This window comes from Neurospora crassa, linkage group V, assembly GCF_000182925.2.
Source record: "Neurospora crassa OR74A linkage group V, whole genome shotgun sequence".
Classification (NCBI taxonomy): domain Eukaryota; kingdom Fungi; phylum Ascomycota; class Sordariomycetes; order Sordariales; family Sordariaceae; genus Neurospora; species Neurospora crassa.
The window spans coordinates 1,366,779-1,382,995 of NC_026505.1; the positions used below are offsets into that span (position 1 = coordinate 1,366,779).

The 16,217-nt window shown below is 51.6% G+C and overlaps 6 protein-coding genes across 6 annotated transcripts; 3 read left to right on the top strand and 3 right to left on the bottom strand.

Annotated features, from left to right (window-relative positions):
- Positions 1–217: 217 nt before the first annotated feature.
- On the top strand, positions 218–2,485 carry NCU16952 (hypothetical protein). Its single transcript, XM_011396516.1, has 2 exons — positions 218–945; positions 1,046–2,485. Exons 1-2 carry the CDS (start codon positions 705–707, stop codon positions 1,153–1,155), a joined length of 351 nt encoding a protein of 116 aa, XP_011394818.1. The 5' UTR covers positions 218–704; the 3' UTR covers positions 1,156–2,485.
- Positions 1,389–2,747, bottom strand: NCU04639 (non-classical export protein Nce102). Its single transcript, XM_954089.3, has one exon. It carries the CDS (start codon positions 2,299–2,301, stop codon positions 1,789–1,791), a length of 513 nt encoding a protein of 170 aa, XP_959182.1. The 5' UTR covers positions 2,302–2,747; the 3' UTR covers positions 1,389–1,788.
- Positions 2,748–4,630: 1,883 nt separating this feature from the next.
- Positions 4,631–8,173, bottom strand: NCU04638 (hypothetical protein). Its single transcript, XM_954088.2, has 2 exons — positions 7,694–8,173; positions 4,631–7,585 (listed from the first exon to the last, which is right to left on the bottom strand). Exon 2 carries the CDS (start codon positions 7,102–7,104, stop codon positions 5,158–5,160), a length of 1,947 nt encoding a protein of 648 aa, XP_959181.1. The 5' UTR covers positions 7,105–7,585; positions 7,694–8,173; the 3' UTR covers positions 4,631–5,157.
- Positions 8,174–8,461: 288 nt separating this feature from the next.
- Positions 8,462–11,561, bottom strand: NCU04637 (BAR adaptor protein RVS167). The gene is made up of 3 exons (XM_954087.2): positions 10,810–11,561; positions 9,310–10,651; positions 8,462–9,232 (listed from the first exon to the last, which is right to left on the bottom strand). The coding sequence occupies exons 1-3, from the start codon at positions 10,843–10,845 to the stop codon at positions 9,207–9,209; spliced, it is 1,404 nt and encodes a 467-aa protein (XP_959180.2). The 5' UTR covers positions 10,846–11,561; the 3' UTR covers positions 8,462–9,206.
- Positions 11,562–11,958: 397 nt separating this feature from the next.
- Positions 11,959–14,309, top strand: NCU04636 (cysteine desulfurase). The gene is made up of 3 exons (XM_954086.3): positions 11,959–12,440; positions 12,513–13,336; positions 13,525–14,309. The coding sequence occupies exons 1-3, from the start codon at positions 12,170–12,172 to the stop codon at positions 13,945–13,947; spliced, it is 1,518 nt and encodes a 505-aa protein (XP_959179.1). The 5' UTR covers positions 11,959–12,169; the 3' UTR covers positions 13,948–14,309.
- A 404-nt stretch (positions 14,310–14,713) lies between these two features.
- Positions 14,714–16,035, top strand: NCU04635 (hypothetical protein). The gene is made up of 3 exons (XM_954085.3): positions 14,714–15,288; positions 15,352–15,543; positions 15,621–16,035. Exons 1-3 carry the CDS (start codon positions 15,187–15,189, stop codon positions 15,873–15,875), a joined length of 549 nt encoding a protein of 182 aa, XP_959178.1. The 5' UTR covers positions 14,714–15,186; the 3' UTR covers positions 15,876–16,035.
- Positions 16,036–16,217: the final 182 nt, after the last annotated feature.

Below are 16,217 nucleotides of genomic sequence, written 5' to 3' on the forward strand. Positions count from 1 at the left end.
CACCTCATGACGTTGATTGAAGCGAAACTGTGAGTCAGTCTTCTCAATCACCTGACAAGTGGGGTGGGAAGAGCTCAGACAGCTGCCCGCCACTTGCAACTACAAATCGCCTCCGCTTCTCCATTTTCCAGGCCATGCAGCCCTCCTCCCTGCAGCACGGTGCCTTCAACCCGCTCGAGCCACGGCCGCACAGTCCGACACGGTTGGGTTGGCACTGGCACTTGCAGTCCGGTGCAGTGCTTGGCGGCAGCGATAGGTGAGTGGTGTCCATTCCAGCATCGCATAGCTGCACTGCTGCAGCAGTTGGTGCCGTGGCCCGTCATCGGTCACCGACAACAACCAGCTCCATCACGAACCTTGGAAGGCGCGCCGAGTCCGTAGAGGTATCCATCTCCGTGTATCGCTGTGTTCGTAACCGACAACGAATCTCCCAGCAGCAATCAAGTTCGTCCCACGCGATTTCTACAATATCCTACACGTCAGGCGTTACGCCGATTCGTACAGTGTCTCCATCCCGAACTATCGCAATTTGCCCGAGCTACGATAGCTACTTACAGTACCATCTTCACCGCGACAACCGACCGTGCGCCGGCGCCGACCACTTGCTCGCCTCATCCAAACCACACTGACGATAGCTACCTACTCCCGGCCAGAGACGCGATACCCTCAGACAGACAAATTGCGCATTCGGGACATCCAAAACCATGTCCACCCCCTCCGATTCCTACGTCCTCCACGACCACTCCCCGTCAACCGACAACGACGATGTCGACTCCCTCCCGTCCATCTCCAGCAGTATCCTAGGCTCGGACGACTCCGAGTACGACGACGAATCAGACGCACAAAAGGAATGGGAACAGAGTCTCGAGCAGCTGCAGCTTCTCTTGAACTTGGTGCTAATACCGTTCGCGGGCAAGTTTTTGGGGCGCAAGTTTGCTTATTGGAGTAAGACAAACCAAAACCAGATCTTGGGAAAGACAGCTTGCGCTGTGGGAGGAGACAATAACGACGATGCGGAAAGTCAGTTGCTAACATGGCCCGGCAGGTTGGGGACGGTACATGGAGTGGGCGCACGGGGTCAAGGTCCAATGGTATAACAAGACGCTATTCAACATTGCCGGTTGGATAGGAGCTGCTACGCCAGTATCAGTATGAGGGAGGCAGACAGGCGACCGTGGTGATGAGGTACTCGAGTCAAAGGCGACGGCAGCACAATTCTCGATACCCTATTTTTTCGGTATAATCTGGGATACCAGGGGTGGACACAGTGCTCTTTTGGCGTTACGGTATGGGAACACTAGCATAAAGGGGTATGTTTCGTTCTTGCACAGTTTGCGTTGCATTGGTGGTGAAGAATTACAGACATGTGTAGAATGCATGTGGACTGTCGTTATACTTGTGGAAGCAAGCGTTGAAGCTCTGCAGATACATCTGATCATCAGACAATGCCAATTATACCCATTACTATTGCTGACTTTAGGTTCGACTGATACTATTATAACATGCAGGTTCTGATCTTCCTTTCCTCGTTCGCCATATTAACCCAAGCCATCACTACGTAATTACACTGATCTGGGTATAATTGTCGAGGGTTGCGACACCGCACACCCATGATGAAGCGAATAGCTATCCATCACCATAACTCATCCTTGCTGCCATAGCCCTACTCATACCATCATCCAAGCATACCACCAAAACTATCCAGGCTCTCCAGCTTTCTTCAACACTCTTCCCGAGCACTTTCTCAAGGTTTCCAACCACCACCACCACTCCATCTCCCCGACCGCCTTAGACGACCACCTGTGACATGGTCGGCCCGCTCCTCACGCTTCCGCCCGTCCTCCTCCAGCTCATAATCGCCAACGTCAACGCCGCCGAGAACGCCGCAAGAAGCAACCACATGAACACCGTTCCCGCCTGAATCTCCCTGCACCTCTTCGCATCATCGGCACTCCCGTACGCGATCCACTTATGTCCATAATGATCATTCGCAAGATTTCCACAGTTCGGAGTACCCAACTTGGCCGCCAGCACGATGCCGGCGACGACGGTGAAGAGCGTGGCGGCGGCGTCGAAAATGAGCATGACGAGCGGAATGGCGACGCTCTGGAAAATGGCGGCGACTAGGCCGAAGAGAGCGACCACCCACGAGAGCGCGATGACGAACATGGTGAAGTTGATGGCGGCGCGGGCGGTGGTGGAGGCGTCGACATCGAGGGCGATGACGTTGCCAATGAGGCCGGTGAGGATGATGAGGAAGATGAGCTGGATGAAGCGGAGGATGAGGGGTATCACTTCCATTTTGGCGGTTGGTTTTGTTGGTGTGTGCTTGATGGGTGTTTGTTTATTGTTATTGTTTACAGGTGTTGGAGAGGAAGGAAAGGTTGGGGGAGCTCAGATATCACAAGTAATGTGTCCGAGCAGCAGCAGAACAGTCGTGGCGTTTGCGATAAGTTGCTTGTATAAGTTGGAGGTTGATGGCCCGGTGAAGTGTCTCGAATGCTGTAATGTACACGAACAGTGGAAGATGTCTCTTAACACCCTTTTGGATACACAAGTCGCGAAGAGGATTGCACAAGTTGAAGAATAGTCAGGAAAGAAGTTGTTGGGTGGTCGACCGGTTTTATCGGGCAAGTGTTGGTAGTAGTATTACATAGCAGTGAGGGAGTACTTAGCCGTGCCATTCACTTTGATCATTGTACTTTGTACACAAAGCACCTGTTTCTCTGCCCACCAACTGACGCACGACATTGTACATCCCATCATACTATCCGTCAGAGAAAGCGTCTAGACATCGAATGTCACTGCGACCAAGAGCGAGCCGATCGATGGAGGGGCACTCGAGGGACGGCAATTGTCATGGGAATGACATGGGGGAAAAGAGCGCCAAGCAATGCGAAGCATCATCGCCAGGGTGGGGCGACCCCGGCCGATGACGATATCACCTAGACAGAGGGGCATGATGTGCGAGCTTGGGGTCCCTTCTTCCGATTTCTGTCTTGAACCCTTATAAACTGAACCCTTTGACCACGGCTTGTTGGGGAACTGATTGGTCCGTTTTCAGTTAGTTTGATGATCGGGATTGACCCCTCCATAAGATGTTCTCTTTGTTAGTTTCGTCCATCATTGCCGTCCTCCCTCTATCGTCCTCCAGAATATCATCATAGAGGCATCGATCCCAGCCGAAGAACCAAATCAACATTCTGTTTTTACTCTCACACTCAACTCAACCTCGTTTTGAGTGACCCTACACTCGCTACACACTACAACCTTTTCAACAGCTGCTGCAGTGCCACCCCAACCCCAAAGATACACTACTTCCAGAGAAAAAAGCAGCCTCCTCCGCCATCTCTCCTTCCAAGTATAACCAAAAACGCTGCTAGTATTATGTACCAGCCAGTTAGAATAGTGACCCGTTGTTCAAGGAAGTGGTACAGGAACGTCCACGCCACCCCGAGCCATCCGCGTATCGTATCGGAATCCGGAATCCGGACACTGCCCACGCCCGTTGGCCCGATACATTGTACTGAGTACTATAGGTGTACGTACACTTCAGCTCACCACGTGTGGCTGCTTTGCTTGCTCGTAACCGCGCTACCACGTTTCAGGACTTCGATGTCGTCGTTGATGTCGTCGTCGTCGTCGTCTTCGTCTCTCCTTCGATACATGGATGGGCTCTTCCGTCAGAATTACATCGCTTGCTCAACATCAGGATTGTATCATTCATCAGTTAGTTCCTTGTCGATCTCCTGATGAATGATATACACTACCACCATCACACCCACAGTAAACCTTCTTTCCTTCTCTTAATATGTAAGCACCGTAAGCCATATTTTGATACCCCTCCCCACGAATAAAACTTGTTTCGTGGTGGTGTTTTGGAGGTGGCAGAGAACCTGAACTTTCACACAGAAAATAGTGGGACTAACACCTATCTAACCCTTGTTTCTTGTAAGTCAACGTACCAAGGAGCCAAGCTAACATATTACATCTATATAGAGGTATGTATGCATTGTACTTTCGAATTTCCATTTCCCTTTTTTTCCTCCGTCCGTCCGTCCCGTCTCCTCTACCCTTATCCCCTTTCCTTAACCTTTGTCAATCCCCATCTTGTTAACCTTCGTCATACCCTTTTTTTTTCTACACCTTCGTCGTATCGCCAGTGTTTGTAGTGTACACTAAAACCATAACCAGGATACAAACCGCTTTTCATTTTAGATTGAACAAGTTAGATGCAATTGTCGAACTTGATCCTCTTGTGAACTTTTGTGCGTCGTATGGCCCTCTCGACCAACCCCCCGATCGGTAGCATTCCGTCCGCGTGGAGGATGGAAGGATGGGGGAGGAGGACACGGCGCAACGGGAGAAAGGCGCCAACTTTTTCGCCAATGAACAACATGGAATGATGTCGCGCCCATAAAAACATGCTGTATAACTCGACGTTTCATATGTACACCTGAACTGGACTTCTCTGAGCTGCTATGTACAGAATATCAACGAGGCTGGTCAGGGTAAGGACGAAGGTTGGTAATTTCAGTCTTTCAACTTGTTGAATGTTACATTTTTGAAATATAACGGGCAATGTATGATATCAACATTGAAACGAGCTGGAATTTTTGATATATCTGCTCCCTTTTCCACCAGAGTCATCAACGCACTCGATATTCCGACATCTGATCAGTTCCGTGATAAGTGGATGCGTACCAATCTTCTTGATTCATATGTCTATCACAATGATTATCTAGAAGAAAAGGTAACGGCAATATCAATGACGATAACTGACAGTCATTCGCAGAACAAAACCAAAGACGAAAAAAAGGCAAAGCTTGCGCAAAACGACCAACACCAACATGATGGTCTCTTAATCATAACCATACCCGCATGTGTCTCAGAATCTCCCCAGACACCTTTGGCTCAATAACAACCGCCAATCATAACTATAGCGAGGTTAATCCATAAATCGATGCTTCGCATCGTCTCGATAACCATAAACTGTGATGACAAGTCCCCAAATCCGACGCCAGTAGAGAATGTTAGCATGAGAGAAGATATCTCAGTCTCTTCTTCTCCATGGTATACATACAAGAGGAAATAAGAACCGCAGCAATTTTGTTTATTTCCACTCGCTCCCAATACCACTATGTGCTTCCTTGCACATCATACCTTCACTCTTTCCTTGACCTCTTCCGTCTTCTCAGCTGTCTTGTCAGTCATCTTCTCAGTTGTCTCCTCATCCATTACCTTGTCCTCTGTCGGTTTCTCGATCACTTTTTCAACAGCCTGTTCGTCCTCCATCTTCTTTTCAGAGTCCTCCTTGTCATCCTTCGTCTCCGAGCTCCCCATGACCCTCTCAATAATCTTGGCTTTGAACTCTTCAACCACCGAGTTCTGCTTCGACTTCTTCTCCGCCGCACGACGAGCCTCAGCCGCTCCCACAACAGCCTTGGCCTTTTCAGCAATCGCTTTCCATGCAAGCGAAATGCCCGGTTCCTCAAGCTTGGGAGCCTCGGCTTGGTATTGATGCTGACGCACCACGCGATTCGCCTGTCTGATCTTGCACTTGATGTGGTACCCGGGCTCATTGGCCTTGCGCCATTCCAAATACTCCTCGTACTGTTGTTGTTTGATCGGATCCGGGACCCGAGGCTTCGTTGTCACGGGAAAATAAGGGCGGTCAACCTTGGATTCCGGCTGAGCTTGTTGACCTGCGCCTTTCAGTGGAATCGACGGTTGTACTGGCGGCATTGCTGGCACTGCAGCCTGGGGGTACATCGATCCTAAGCCGCTGATAGGAGCCGACGCAAAGGGTGGAATGGGCGGCCGCATTGAAGGTAGGAAAGTTCCAGTCCCCAAAGTCGCTGCCATATCCGGAGATTGCATGTTGAACTGCGGAACTGCCATCGATGGGGCGGTAAGTGGTGGAAATGTCCCAAAGTTGCCCAACCCTGGTCCTCCAATCCATGAAGCAGGGGGAAATGGGAGAGCTGCATTGGGTTTCTGTGGCGGTAAGCTCAAGCTGGGATGAGTAAGAGCCATGGGATTGACATCGGACAGAGCGGGATTATAAAGATGTTGAACAGGAGGAAGGCAAGCTTGCTGGGTGGGTGGAACCTGAGGTGCTTTTCGTTGTTTGGCCTTCAAACCAGAATTGACGGGACTTGGCTGTTGAATCTGCAACATATCAACTGCAGTGCCTATGTCCTGCCTCGTCTGAGCAGTTTGTAGCCTATCCAACGAAGGGAGAGCCCCGGCCACAGCCACATCAGGAGTTGGGTTGAAAAGAAGCGATGTAAGCGGGCCACGAGATAGCTTTTTGGGAGAGAGCACGGGCAGATGTACACTGTCAGTCGAGATTTTGAACTCGGCTGCTGCAGGATTCAATTTCTTGGTTGCGATTTGGGCCTCCAAACTTCTTCTTGTGGCCGCGGCCGGCTCGTCTTGGAAATCCCTAGAGTTGTCCGACGTTGAGTAATGTACGATGCACGATGGGTTGCTACCGCTGGCGTACCCAGAGTCGCTGAATCTGCCCTTTCTTTCAGGGCGCGGCTCGGTGACTTGGTTCAGTTGGGTATTTTCGAACACTGCACCATCCTTCAGTTTGGCACACAGAATGGCGGGATCAGCAGGTTGTAGCTTGCTGCTTGGTACCCTGGGCTTTACCAAGGATGGAGTTGGCAGGCGCTTCTGGAGACGGTTGATCATGTTGCGAAAGCGTTTCTCCTCGTCATCTTGAGGCTTTGTTTCCGAACGTTCAGACGCGCCTGTACTGTCTTTGGAATCCTGGGGCCTATTGCTAGACAGGGGCGCATCAAATGGGCAACTTTCGGGCTTCCTAGAAGGGGCATTTGATGTGGGGAGTTCCCGAATGGTGTTTAGTAAGGCCTGGATATCGTCCGGGAGCTCGCGGTCGATAGTCACCCAGTCAGAGGAGATTTTGCCGCTGAGGATTCTGGGATCTAGGACGCGTCTGAGTTCTCCAAAAGTAGGGGAGCTGGATGAGTCATCGGAGTGGTCGCTTTTGAAGCACTTGGGGCGGATGTCGAAAGTGAATCGGTTAGGTAATGGTATGTTTTCGCCGTTGACGTTCATGAGCATTGGCTTCATGTCTTCAATATGAACCACTATTGGTTTCTGAGCCGAGTCAATTGAATGTTCAGAAGTACCTGCAGAGTGCGCCGCTGATTGGTTTGAGACTGAGCGGTCTCCTGGTGCTGATGAAACCACTTCCTAAGCAGTTTCGCCGTCATTCGGGCGGTAGAATCCAGGTTCGCGAGGCATTTCCATGGAGTGCTCTGTAGCGCTCGACCGTTGAGCAATCTTTTTCCGGAGGTTCCCCTTGTTTGACATTCCAGGGGCAGACGCATACTTGCGCCAGTCATCGGATGCAAGTGCTTTTCCTTTTCCATCAAAACCGACTGAATCCCCCACAGTAGTCTTGACTTTCAACGCAGGAACTCTAGAGCGGCTAAAGTTCCTGCGACTGGTGATGTGACTGGTTACGGCAGCCATATTGTCTGAAATCCCACGGATGTCGCTCGATGTGGGTGCCTTCGGTCCTTCAAGGGCGTAAAGGGTCCTTCCTGGTCTGAGACGTGTTAGTCAACTGCATACTCATGAAGTGTCCACGCAACGATAATCGAGCTCCGAGTCATCACGTTAATACTTTGTGAAAGGAACTAAAAAAACAACTCACGGCAAGTCCAGGAGAGCAGCAGTATCGCGTTGGTGTCGTGAACTGGAAGAACAAATCCGGTGTTGGTCTTCAAGCCGAATCTGTGTATTCGTTGATTTTTGGTAGCGGACTCGGATGTTTTGAATGGGCCTGTCTGTTCCGCGGGGACGATTGAGAGAAGAGTCGGCAACAAAATAAGGCCAGGCAAGTCCAACGCAAATTGATGGGACTGATTCAGACAGGCTGTCGAGAGTGGTCTTGCGGAAGGGGATTGGTAGCCGGGGGTGTTTTCTTTCTTTTAGTGCAAGATTTCCTTCGTTCCAAATAAAAACGCTTGAAGTGTATCAACACGAAGAAAGAGGCCAGGGGAGAAGAGATGACATAATACTGCGAACCGCAAGACAAATAGAGAGACGATACCCAAAAAATGGCGGCCAAAAGATTGCCTGGAGTCTGCGAGTTACGCTGCGCTTGGTGGTAGTGGTGGTGTTTGTGAGAAGAGGAAGAAGAGTTTGTGTGCAAGTGAGAAGAGGGGAATTAAAAGCCCATAGATCTGGGTTTGCCCGACATACTGGAGATTGTGACTCCCTGTCTTGCTTCACAGCCACGGAGGGACTCATGGAGAATTGGAGGGAGGAGCATACAGCTGGGTTGCTTGGCGCATTATTGGAAGCTTCTGTTAGCCTTAGTCTTGTACAACAAGGCAGGTGCATGTCTCTCACTTGAAGCTAAACCAGAGGACCTCGCTATCCAGGGCACCGAAGCATTGCATCTTAGCTGGAGGCCATCGTTCAACATCGGTATTTCCAATAAGGACCCTCCAGTACACTTGCCATGGCTTTCAGTGATACCTACCTGTAGATGAGTAGCAGATATGATACACATCTTTCTTTCCTCCCAAAAAAAAACCTGAATCCTTGGAGTCGAGCCAGGAGGTGAAGCCGAGCCAGGTAGTTTTGACAAGGCAAGCGGTTGTTGGTGACACTAGATTCAAGCTGAGCTGCGTGGTCGTTGCGTTAACAAAATTAGAAATTAGCTTCACCTGAGGAAGCTTGACGCGCGGGCAAGTACCTAACCTAAAGGGAACAAACCACGACGGCGATCATGGCAAAACGCATCTAATCAAAACTTCCAGGTTTGACCCAATGCACTGTGACCTTTTCACTCCGTTGCTTCCTTCGCTCCAAAACAATACACCCGCCATTTCCCTAGACGCAAACACCCGGGACCCTCTCGCTCCACGCTCCTCGCAGGTCCTCCTTCGCGACGGAGTTTCCTCCTGCCTGACTATTCTCAACAGAGTCACCTGCCGCATATCATTGCATCCGTATAGGATCACCAAGGCCCTGCTACAGAACGTCACGGCCTGGTACGATGTAGACGAACTAGAAAGAATCCGTGTTGTGGTTGCAAATGAATAACTCGACCATGAACGGGTCCACAAAAAAGGGGTATAGGTTGAAGTCGTGCTGAGAAGTGAAGTGTGCTGAAAGCAACTCTTTGATAACTACATTTACAAGTAGCCTTGTATCCTCTAGCTGTTTAACTGGACATAGTTTCCTAGCAAAAGACCATTGTGTCAGAACATATCCAGCTCGCAACAAAGCAAGCACCCTAAGAAATAGTACAGTACGTACCTGGGAATTGACCCTGCTTTCCATGCAACTTTCCAATCCACCACTCATTCTCGTTCGCAGTCCTTGTTACTATCTCAATCACATCACCGGCACGGAAGCTCAGATCGCCCTCCGCCTGCGCCGAGTAGTCGTAAAGCGCTGTGACGGTCTCTACTTTGGGTGCCGCCGCCATGAGGGCCTTGGGCTTGGGCTTCGGCGGTGGGGGCTTGGCCTTTGCAGCCGCCGCCATGGACAACGACGAGGGTTTCGGGCTGGCAACTGGAGCGGCGTAGGAGGCGGGCGTAGCATGTAGCGTGCTCGGCTTCACCGAATACGGTGGCGGCGCATGCGCTTCTACTGTTTCCGCCTGGGTTTCCCAAGGTCGCGGTGCTGTGACGGCAGGAGCTTGTTGTTGCTGTTCCCAGGGGCGTGGGGCTGTGACTGAGGGAGCCGCCTCAGGCGGACCGGTGGAAGTGGTCGTGGAGGAGCCAGCTGTAAGTAGGCCTGCTGGCTTGTTTCCTTCGAGAGCGCCTGGACGTTGGTACTTGGGCGGTCGCTTCATACCCGTGGTCTTGAACTTGACAATGGAGAGAGCCTCAGCCCGCTCCTGGACGTCACCTCGCTTCGCGTAAAAGGCCTCCTCAATGTCCAGGGTCAGGTCGAAGTAGCCAATGTCGCAGTGCTGCATCTTCTCGTGCAAGGTGTAGAAGATGTTGAGCTGCATGTAGTAGAAGGACTGGAAAAGCGGCTGAATGAACTGGCGTTCGAGGGCAAACAGCTTGGGTAGCTCGTCCTTAAGCAGATCGTTGAAGTAATTGTACTCTTGCGTGGCCTGCTCAACTTCGTTCTCAGCCTTCCACATGGCCTTCTCGTCCTTTGCCGACCGGTCTTTCTTGTCCTGGAGCTTCTTGAGGGTGGCGCGGTGTCTGTCGTAGTCCAGCTTCTTGTGCTCGCGCTTCACGGCCGTTTTGCGAATGACCTTGATCACATCGAGGAGCTCGTTCGCTGGCCGAATAACCCTAGCCTCAATCATTTCCAACTCTGGCGCCAGTGTTTCCTGCAGGTCCTTGACAACGGCCTCGTACTCCTCGCAGGCGGCAATACCCTCATAGTTGCCATGGGGAACGAGCGAATCGGGATCGGACATGCGGCCGCTGATGGGCTTGTAGATTTCGGTCATTGCCTTTGAGAACTCGATTTGGTGTTGCAGCATGCCATTGATGGCCTCAAAGTACTTTTTGCTTTCATCGTGAAGGCGTTTGGTCTCGGTTTCGAGCTCCTGGAATCTGCGCTCCGAGTCGATGTAGACAGGGTCTTTGGTATGCTCGCCGAGGTTAAACTTTTGCTTGAATTGTTGTGGTGCCTGGTTTCTGTCGTGTTAGTGCCTGTTTGCCAACCCGAGTGATTCGGCGCTATTTCTGCCACAGACGGGGGACTCGACGGGAAGGGCGGAAGTGATGATGACGCTGTAACCGAAACTAGGGGAGGTGAGATCAACTAGGTATGCGGGGCAGAACCTACGCGGACCACGCTTTTTTGGAAGCCCCTGAAGCTCATATTCTGCTACGAAGCCGTATGATGTCTGATGTGTATTCGGTGTTTGTATGGAGATGCGCAAAGCGGGTTGCTGTTCGGAGAGGTTGAAGGCAATCGGTGGTCGAGTGCCCTCTTCAAGTCGGATCCGGATACGATGGTGATGACGCTGGGGGTGGGCAGGGGGGCGGTGCAGGTCGTTTGGCTGGTGGACGAAGTCTTGGCTGAGCGAAGCTTGCGACGGTTTGCGTGGCGCTGCTATTTGCTGAATGTTGGACACGCCGCACACAGCGACCTCGTTCCAAGATGTAGTGTGAAAAGTCTTTTTGTCTAGGCGTCTTGTGATTTCGGTTTGTTCTTGAATCCCGTCGGTCGGACCCTTGTCAGCAGTTCCGTTCGAGGTCCGACAAACTTCCTCGGGGAGGATTCGGTCTTCAACGGTAGGAGGTAAAGTAGCTAGAGGTAGCTGTCCTAGAGGTAAGATGCTACTAAATAGTTTAGCAGTGTAAATGGAATTCAAGTAGGTTGTCGGCGGTTATATGGCATGTCACTGATGGTTCAAGTTATAGTCCAACGCAGACATCCAATGCGAATGGAAACAGAATACTACCGAGGAGGTAAATAGGTACCGTCATCGGTTGTTCTGCTTTTGGTCGATGAGACCCCGGAAAGGAACGAATTGGAACGACGGGGTAGACCGACTGGGTCTGGGGCCCGCTGTAGTGTAGCTTTCATCCCAGTGGACATGCCGATTGAGAGAACAGATGGATGCCTGCCCCGGGTCAGTGCTCTTCCTTTCTGTGCAATGATGGATCAGATGCGTCCGCGGAGTCCGTTTCACAAGTGGACATTCCGCACTGTATTTGTCAAGTCAGTCGCCGCGGTGCACATCGAGCGTTCAGTTTCCGTCATGCCCGGCGGCCCATTCTCTAACATTTTGGAGCAGCGTCATTTTCGCCGTACGTACATACGCGCTTGTCCGATGTCCGAGAAAGAAACAGGTGGGGCCATCCGATGGCAGAATGACCAATCAAAGTGCCAAACCTTGTTGGTTGTCGCCCCTCATTGGCACATTCCTTTATCACCGACCCCTCCGAGGCCAAGTCCGCGTGCGGATGCCGTTTGTTTCGATTTGTTCTTTTCTGTATGGCGGAAATTCCACTCCGACCGCCGAAGAGCGGGAGGCGGCAGCTCCATCTGAATTTCTGAGTGTGTTTTGAGCCGCCCCGCCCGCTGCCTCCATCCGTTTTTGTAGGTTTGGTTACAAAACGAACTTTTTCTCCCTCATCCGCCATCACCCTCACCACCATATTCTCTTTTCCTCTCCTTCTTTCTTCTTCCTTTTACCATGTCCACCATTGCGCCGTCCGTCTTGCGACAGGCATCGCGCTTGGCCGCGGCCGCTCCTCTCCGCAGCGCGCGTGTGCTGTCGCGGGCGACTACTGCGGCTGCTGTCAAGACTGCTTCTGCTTCCAGGAGCTATGTGACCGAGACCAAGAGGAACAACGCCGACGTGCAGGCCGAGCATGCTATCAAGCTGGATCACAGGGAGATGGAGAAGCAGGGCCTCACTATAAGCGCGCAAAATGGCTCGAGCCAACACGTCAGCCCCATGGCTGGTAAGCATCATCATCACCTCCCACCTCTTCGGAGACATATTGCGCAGTCGTCCTCGTTGCTGACTCAACTAGATGTTCTCAGCAATGCTACCGTGATGGATGAGGGACAGCGTCCCATCTACCTGGATATGCAGGCCACAACCCCCATCGACCCCAGAGTGCTCGATGCCATGATGCCCTACTTCACCAACGTCTATGGCAACCCCCACTCGAGGACACATGCCTACGGCTGGGAGACTGACAAGGCCGTTGAAGAGGCGAGGAAACACATTGCTGATCTGATTGGCGCTGACCCCAAGGAAATCATCTTCACCAGCGGTGCCACCGAAAGCAACAACATGAGTATCAAGGGCGTCGCTAGGTTCTTTGGCCGGTCCGGCAAGAAGAAGCACATCATCACCAGCCAGACAGAACACAAGTGTGTCCTCGACAGCTGCAGGCATCTCCAGGACGAGGGTTTCGAAGTGACCTATCTCCCAGTGAAGAGCAGCGGCCTGATCGACATGGCGGAGCTGGAGGCTGCCATCCGTCCCGACACCGCCATCGTCAGTATCATGGCTGTCAACAACGAAATTGGTGTCATCCAACCCCTCGAGGAAATCGGCAAGCTTTGCCGGTCCAAGAAGATCTTCTTCCACACCGACGCTGCCCAGGCTGTTGGCAAGATCCCCGTTGACGTTAACGCCATGAACATTGACTTGATGTCCATCTCCTCCCACAAGATTTACGGCCCCAAGGGCATTGGTGCATGCTACGTCCGTCGTCGGCCAAGAGTCAGACTGGACCCCATTATCAGCGGTGGTGGTCAGGAGAGAGGTCTTCGCAGCGGCACGCTCGCTCCTCCGCTCGTTGTCGGCTTCGGAGAGGCGTGCCGCATCGCCAAGGAAGAAATGCCGGTATGTTACAGTCTCTTTTGTCTTCCTTTGCCCCTTTTATGATGAGTCGCTTTACACATGCATGGCTTTCTGAAGTCCCGTGACAAGGACTCCTTGTTGATAGACAGCAACTTCTCTGATCATGATTCTTCCATATCCCACATTTAATGCATCTCTCGTTCAAGGATGGGCGCTAACTGTTACAACAGTACGACTCCAAGCGCATCAAGCACCTTTCCGACCGTCTTCTCAACGGTCTGCTCTCCATGGAGCACACCAGCCAGAACGGTGATCCCAACCACTTCTACCCCGGCTGCGTGAACGTTTCTTTCGCCTATGTCGAGGGTGAGTCCCTCTTGATGGCCTTGAAGGATATTGCACTTTCTTCTGGCAGTGCTTGCACTTCGGCTTCTCTGGAGCCTAGTTATGTTCTCCGTGCTTTGGGTAACAGTGATGAGAGCGCCCACTCCAGTATCCGTTTCGGTATCGGCCGGTTCACTACCGAGCAGGAGATCGACTACGTGCTCAAGGCCGTAACGGAGCGTGTGGGCTTCCTCCGTGAGCTTTCTCCTCTGTGGGAGCTCGTCCAGGAGGGTATCGACCTGAACACGATCCAGTGGAGTCAGCACTGAGAGGTGACATGATGTGGTTGATGTGCGGTATTTTAACACGGTTTATAAACTGGGCGGAGTTTCTATTGCATTTTTATTTCTCCCGCTGCGCTGCCTTTTCACAAACACTACAGGCCGCTCGGGTTGTTTATACGGCCAACTTTACGAATTGCCGAGGCTCCCGCAAGGACGGAAGCAAGGGGCAAAACATGACCCATTGTATACTATCATGTATGTAAGCGATATTTGCGGATGACCTTTGTTTTGATGAGCAAGAGAATGATACCATAGGGCTGGGAGGCGGCGCTCGGAGGTGTCAGAAGAACAATTCATCATTCATATAATGGATACACATAATTCCCCAGCACTGTGGCTGATAAACGTCTTTTTTTCCATTTGACTTTGGCTGTGTGTAGATCGTGTCCATTTTGTGACTGTTCTGAACCCCCCAACCCGATGGTTCTGCTGAAGAACTCTACAAAGGGCGTGCGTATACAATGTGGCCAGTTACCGAGGTCGAAGGCCAGACAATGAGTGAGTGTGTACATAGTAGTGTACGTTCTCAGAACTAAGGGTCAAGGGTTCCACCTGAAAACCGCCTTGGTGTTGAGGGGCTTAGCTCGGCTCGTTGGTGGCTGCGACGACTTATGATGTCACAGTTTCGTTTGAGATGGTGGGATGAACTGACGAACGAACCCCTATTGGCAGCCTCTCGCCTATGACATCATAGTCTCTGGTGTGCTTTGTGAGACTACAAACGACATCTTCACAGGCACACACTATGGTAAGGCCATCCAATGGACATTGCTGCCACATGCAATGACTAGTAAGTTGCTGGAAGCTACGAACTGGAACAAACAAGAAAGACCATGACTGGACCAATTAGAGCAAAAAGCGGGTTAGACATTTCGGAAGTGATGAACTGACACAAGGCTCACATGGCCATTTTCAGGCCTCTCCAGTCCGTCATTGCCTCCAACCCCAGGCCAAGATTTCGGTAGGACCCTGAATTTTCATGGACGGGAAGGTCTGTTCTGGTCATCCGATCTTGCTTTTGTTTGTCTTCATGCGGGTTGTGTTGGACCTTGTGCAAGTCGAGCTTGGGATATATAAAGAAAAGATATCCTGCCCCTTAAGACAATTTTCTGATCATCATTCCCACGATACAATCCATCACTCAATAAACCACAACTACTCTCCAACAACAACTTCGAACCGATCCATCACCACATCAACCTAAACATACCACAACCACCCAACATGTCTACCGAGAACAACTCCACCCTCAAGTCCTACATCGACTCCGCCACCGGCGCTGTCCAGAGCGCCGTTGGTAATATCGTTGGCAACCGCGGCGATCAGGTACGGTTGCAGTCCTTTGGTTCACACTCACCTCGTTCCCATAACTAACACCCAGGACTACAGGCCGAAGGTGAGCTCAAGCAGGAGAAGGCTCACGCCGAGCACGCCGCCTCGCACGATACCGCTAAGGTCCCCGGCTTCACGGCCACCTCTGACGGTGCCGTCGCCGCCGATCACCCCGACCGCACGTCCGGTTCTTGGAAACAGACCGCCGGCGCGGCCAAGGAGTTTATCGGTGGAGCTGTCGGCTCTGAGGTATGTCTATTTGCTACCTCCATTTTTTCACTCTTTCGTCTTCGACAAACAGCTCGCTAACCTACCAATTGCTACAGGACCTCAAGCAAGCCGGCCGCCAACAAAACCGCGAAGGCCAAGAGCAGGAAGCCCGCGGCCAGGTCAAGGACCTCGGCGAGGGCGCCAAGGATCGTTTTACCGGCCAGCTCGGAAATGCTGCTGCCGCGCTCGTCGGCGACCGCGAGAAGCAGGCCGAATATCAGTCTCAGCATGATGTTGGCAAGGCCCAGCAGCGTGGTGCGGAACATGATATCCAGAAGGAGGCTGAGGCGCAGAAGAACGCTGATCTCTAAATGATCGAGGAAAGACTCCGTCTTGAAAGGAAGGAAGACGAGGTTGAGGATGGATTAAAGATTATACCCCCCATTTCACCTATTGACGAATTCATGACCACGCAACGACTTTAGTTTCGGATAATAAACTGTTATTCTGAACAATATTTTTGAGCATGATTGACGCAAGCGAAGATATCGTGATGTTGACTGATATGTCGATGTCGAAACTTTAGTTATGGTTTGGCGAATATGGAATGGCACTTGGACTCACCATTCCAGAGACAGGGTGTTCGTCTCGATGACTTGGATCAAAACGATTCGAGCAGGCCTCAATTTATGGTTTTGACATGTGCGGGCTGC

What these genes read in the sequence shown, in the direction of transcription:
- NCU16952 (XM_011396516.1), top strand. Translation starts at nt 705, where the DNA reads ATGTCCACCCCCTCCGATTCCTACGTCCTCCACGACCACTCCCCGTCA. An exon ending in GCGCAAGTTTGCTTATTGGA is followed by an intron (nt 946 to 1,045) that starts GTAAGACAAACC and finishes ATGGCCCGGCAG; the next exon opens with GTTGGGGACGGTACATGGAG.
- NCU04639 (XM_954089.3), bottom strand. Translation starts at nt 2,301, where the DNA reads ATGGAAGTGATACCCCTCATCCTCCGCTTCATCCAGCTCATCTTCCTC.
- NCU04638 (XM_954088.2), bottom strand. Translation starts at nt 7,104, where the DNA reads ATGAAGCCAATGCTCATGAACGTCAACGGCGAAAACATACCATTACCT.
- NCU04637 (XM_954087.2), bottom strand. Translation starts at nt 10,845, where the DNA reads ATGAGCTTCAGGGGCTTCCAAAAAAGCGTGGTCCGC. An exon ending in TCCAAAAAAGCGTGGTCCGC is followed by an intron (nt 10,652 to 10,809) that starts GTAGGTTCTGCC and finishes GACAGAAACCAG; the next exon opens with GCACCACAACAATTCAAGCA. An exon ending in AAAGCAGGGTCAATTCCCAG is followed by an intron (nt 9,233 to 9,309) that starts GTACGTACTGTA and finishes GTCTTTTGCTAG; the next exon opens with GAAACTATGTCCAGTTAAAC.
- NCU04636 (XM_954086.3), top strand. Translation starts at nt 12,170, where the DNA reads ATGTCCACCATTGCGCCGTCCGTCTTGCGACAGGCATCGCGCTTGGCC. An exon ending in ACACGTCAGCCCCATGGCTG is followed by an intron (nt 12,441 to 12,512) that starts GTAAGCATCATC and finishes TGACTCAACTAG; the next exon opens with ATGTTCTCAGCAATGCTACC. An exon ending in TCGCCAAGGAAGAAATGCCG is followed by an intron (nt 13,337 to 13,524) that starts GTATGTTACAGT and finishes CTGTTACAACAG; the next exon opens with TACGACTCCAAGCGCATCAA.
- NCU04635 (XM_954085.3), top strand. Translation starts at nt 15,187, where the DNA reads ATGTCTACCGAGAACAACTCCACCCTCAAGTCCTACATCGACTCCGCC. An exon ending in TTGGCAACCGCGGCGATCAG is followed by an intron (nt 15,289 to 15,351) that starts GTACGGTTGCAG and finishes CCAGGACTACAG; the next exon opens with GCCGAAGGTGAGCTCAAGCA. An exon ending in GTGGAGCTGTCGGCTCTGAG is followed by an intron (nt 15,544 to 15,620) that starts GTATGTCTATTT and finishes CAATTGCTACAG; the next exon opens with GACCTCAAGCAAGCCGGCCG.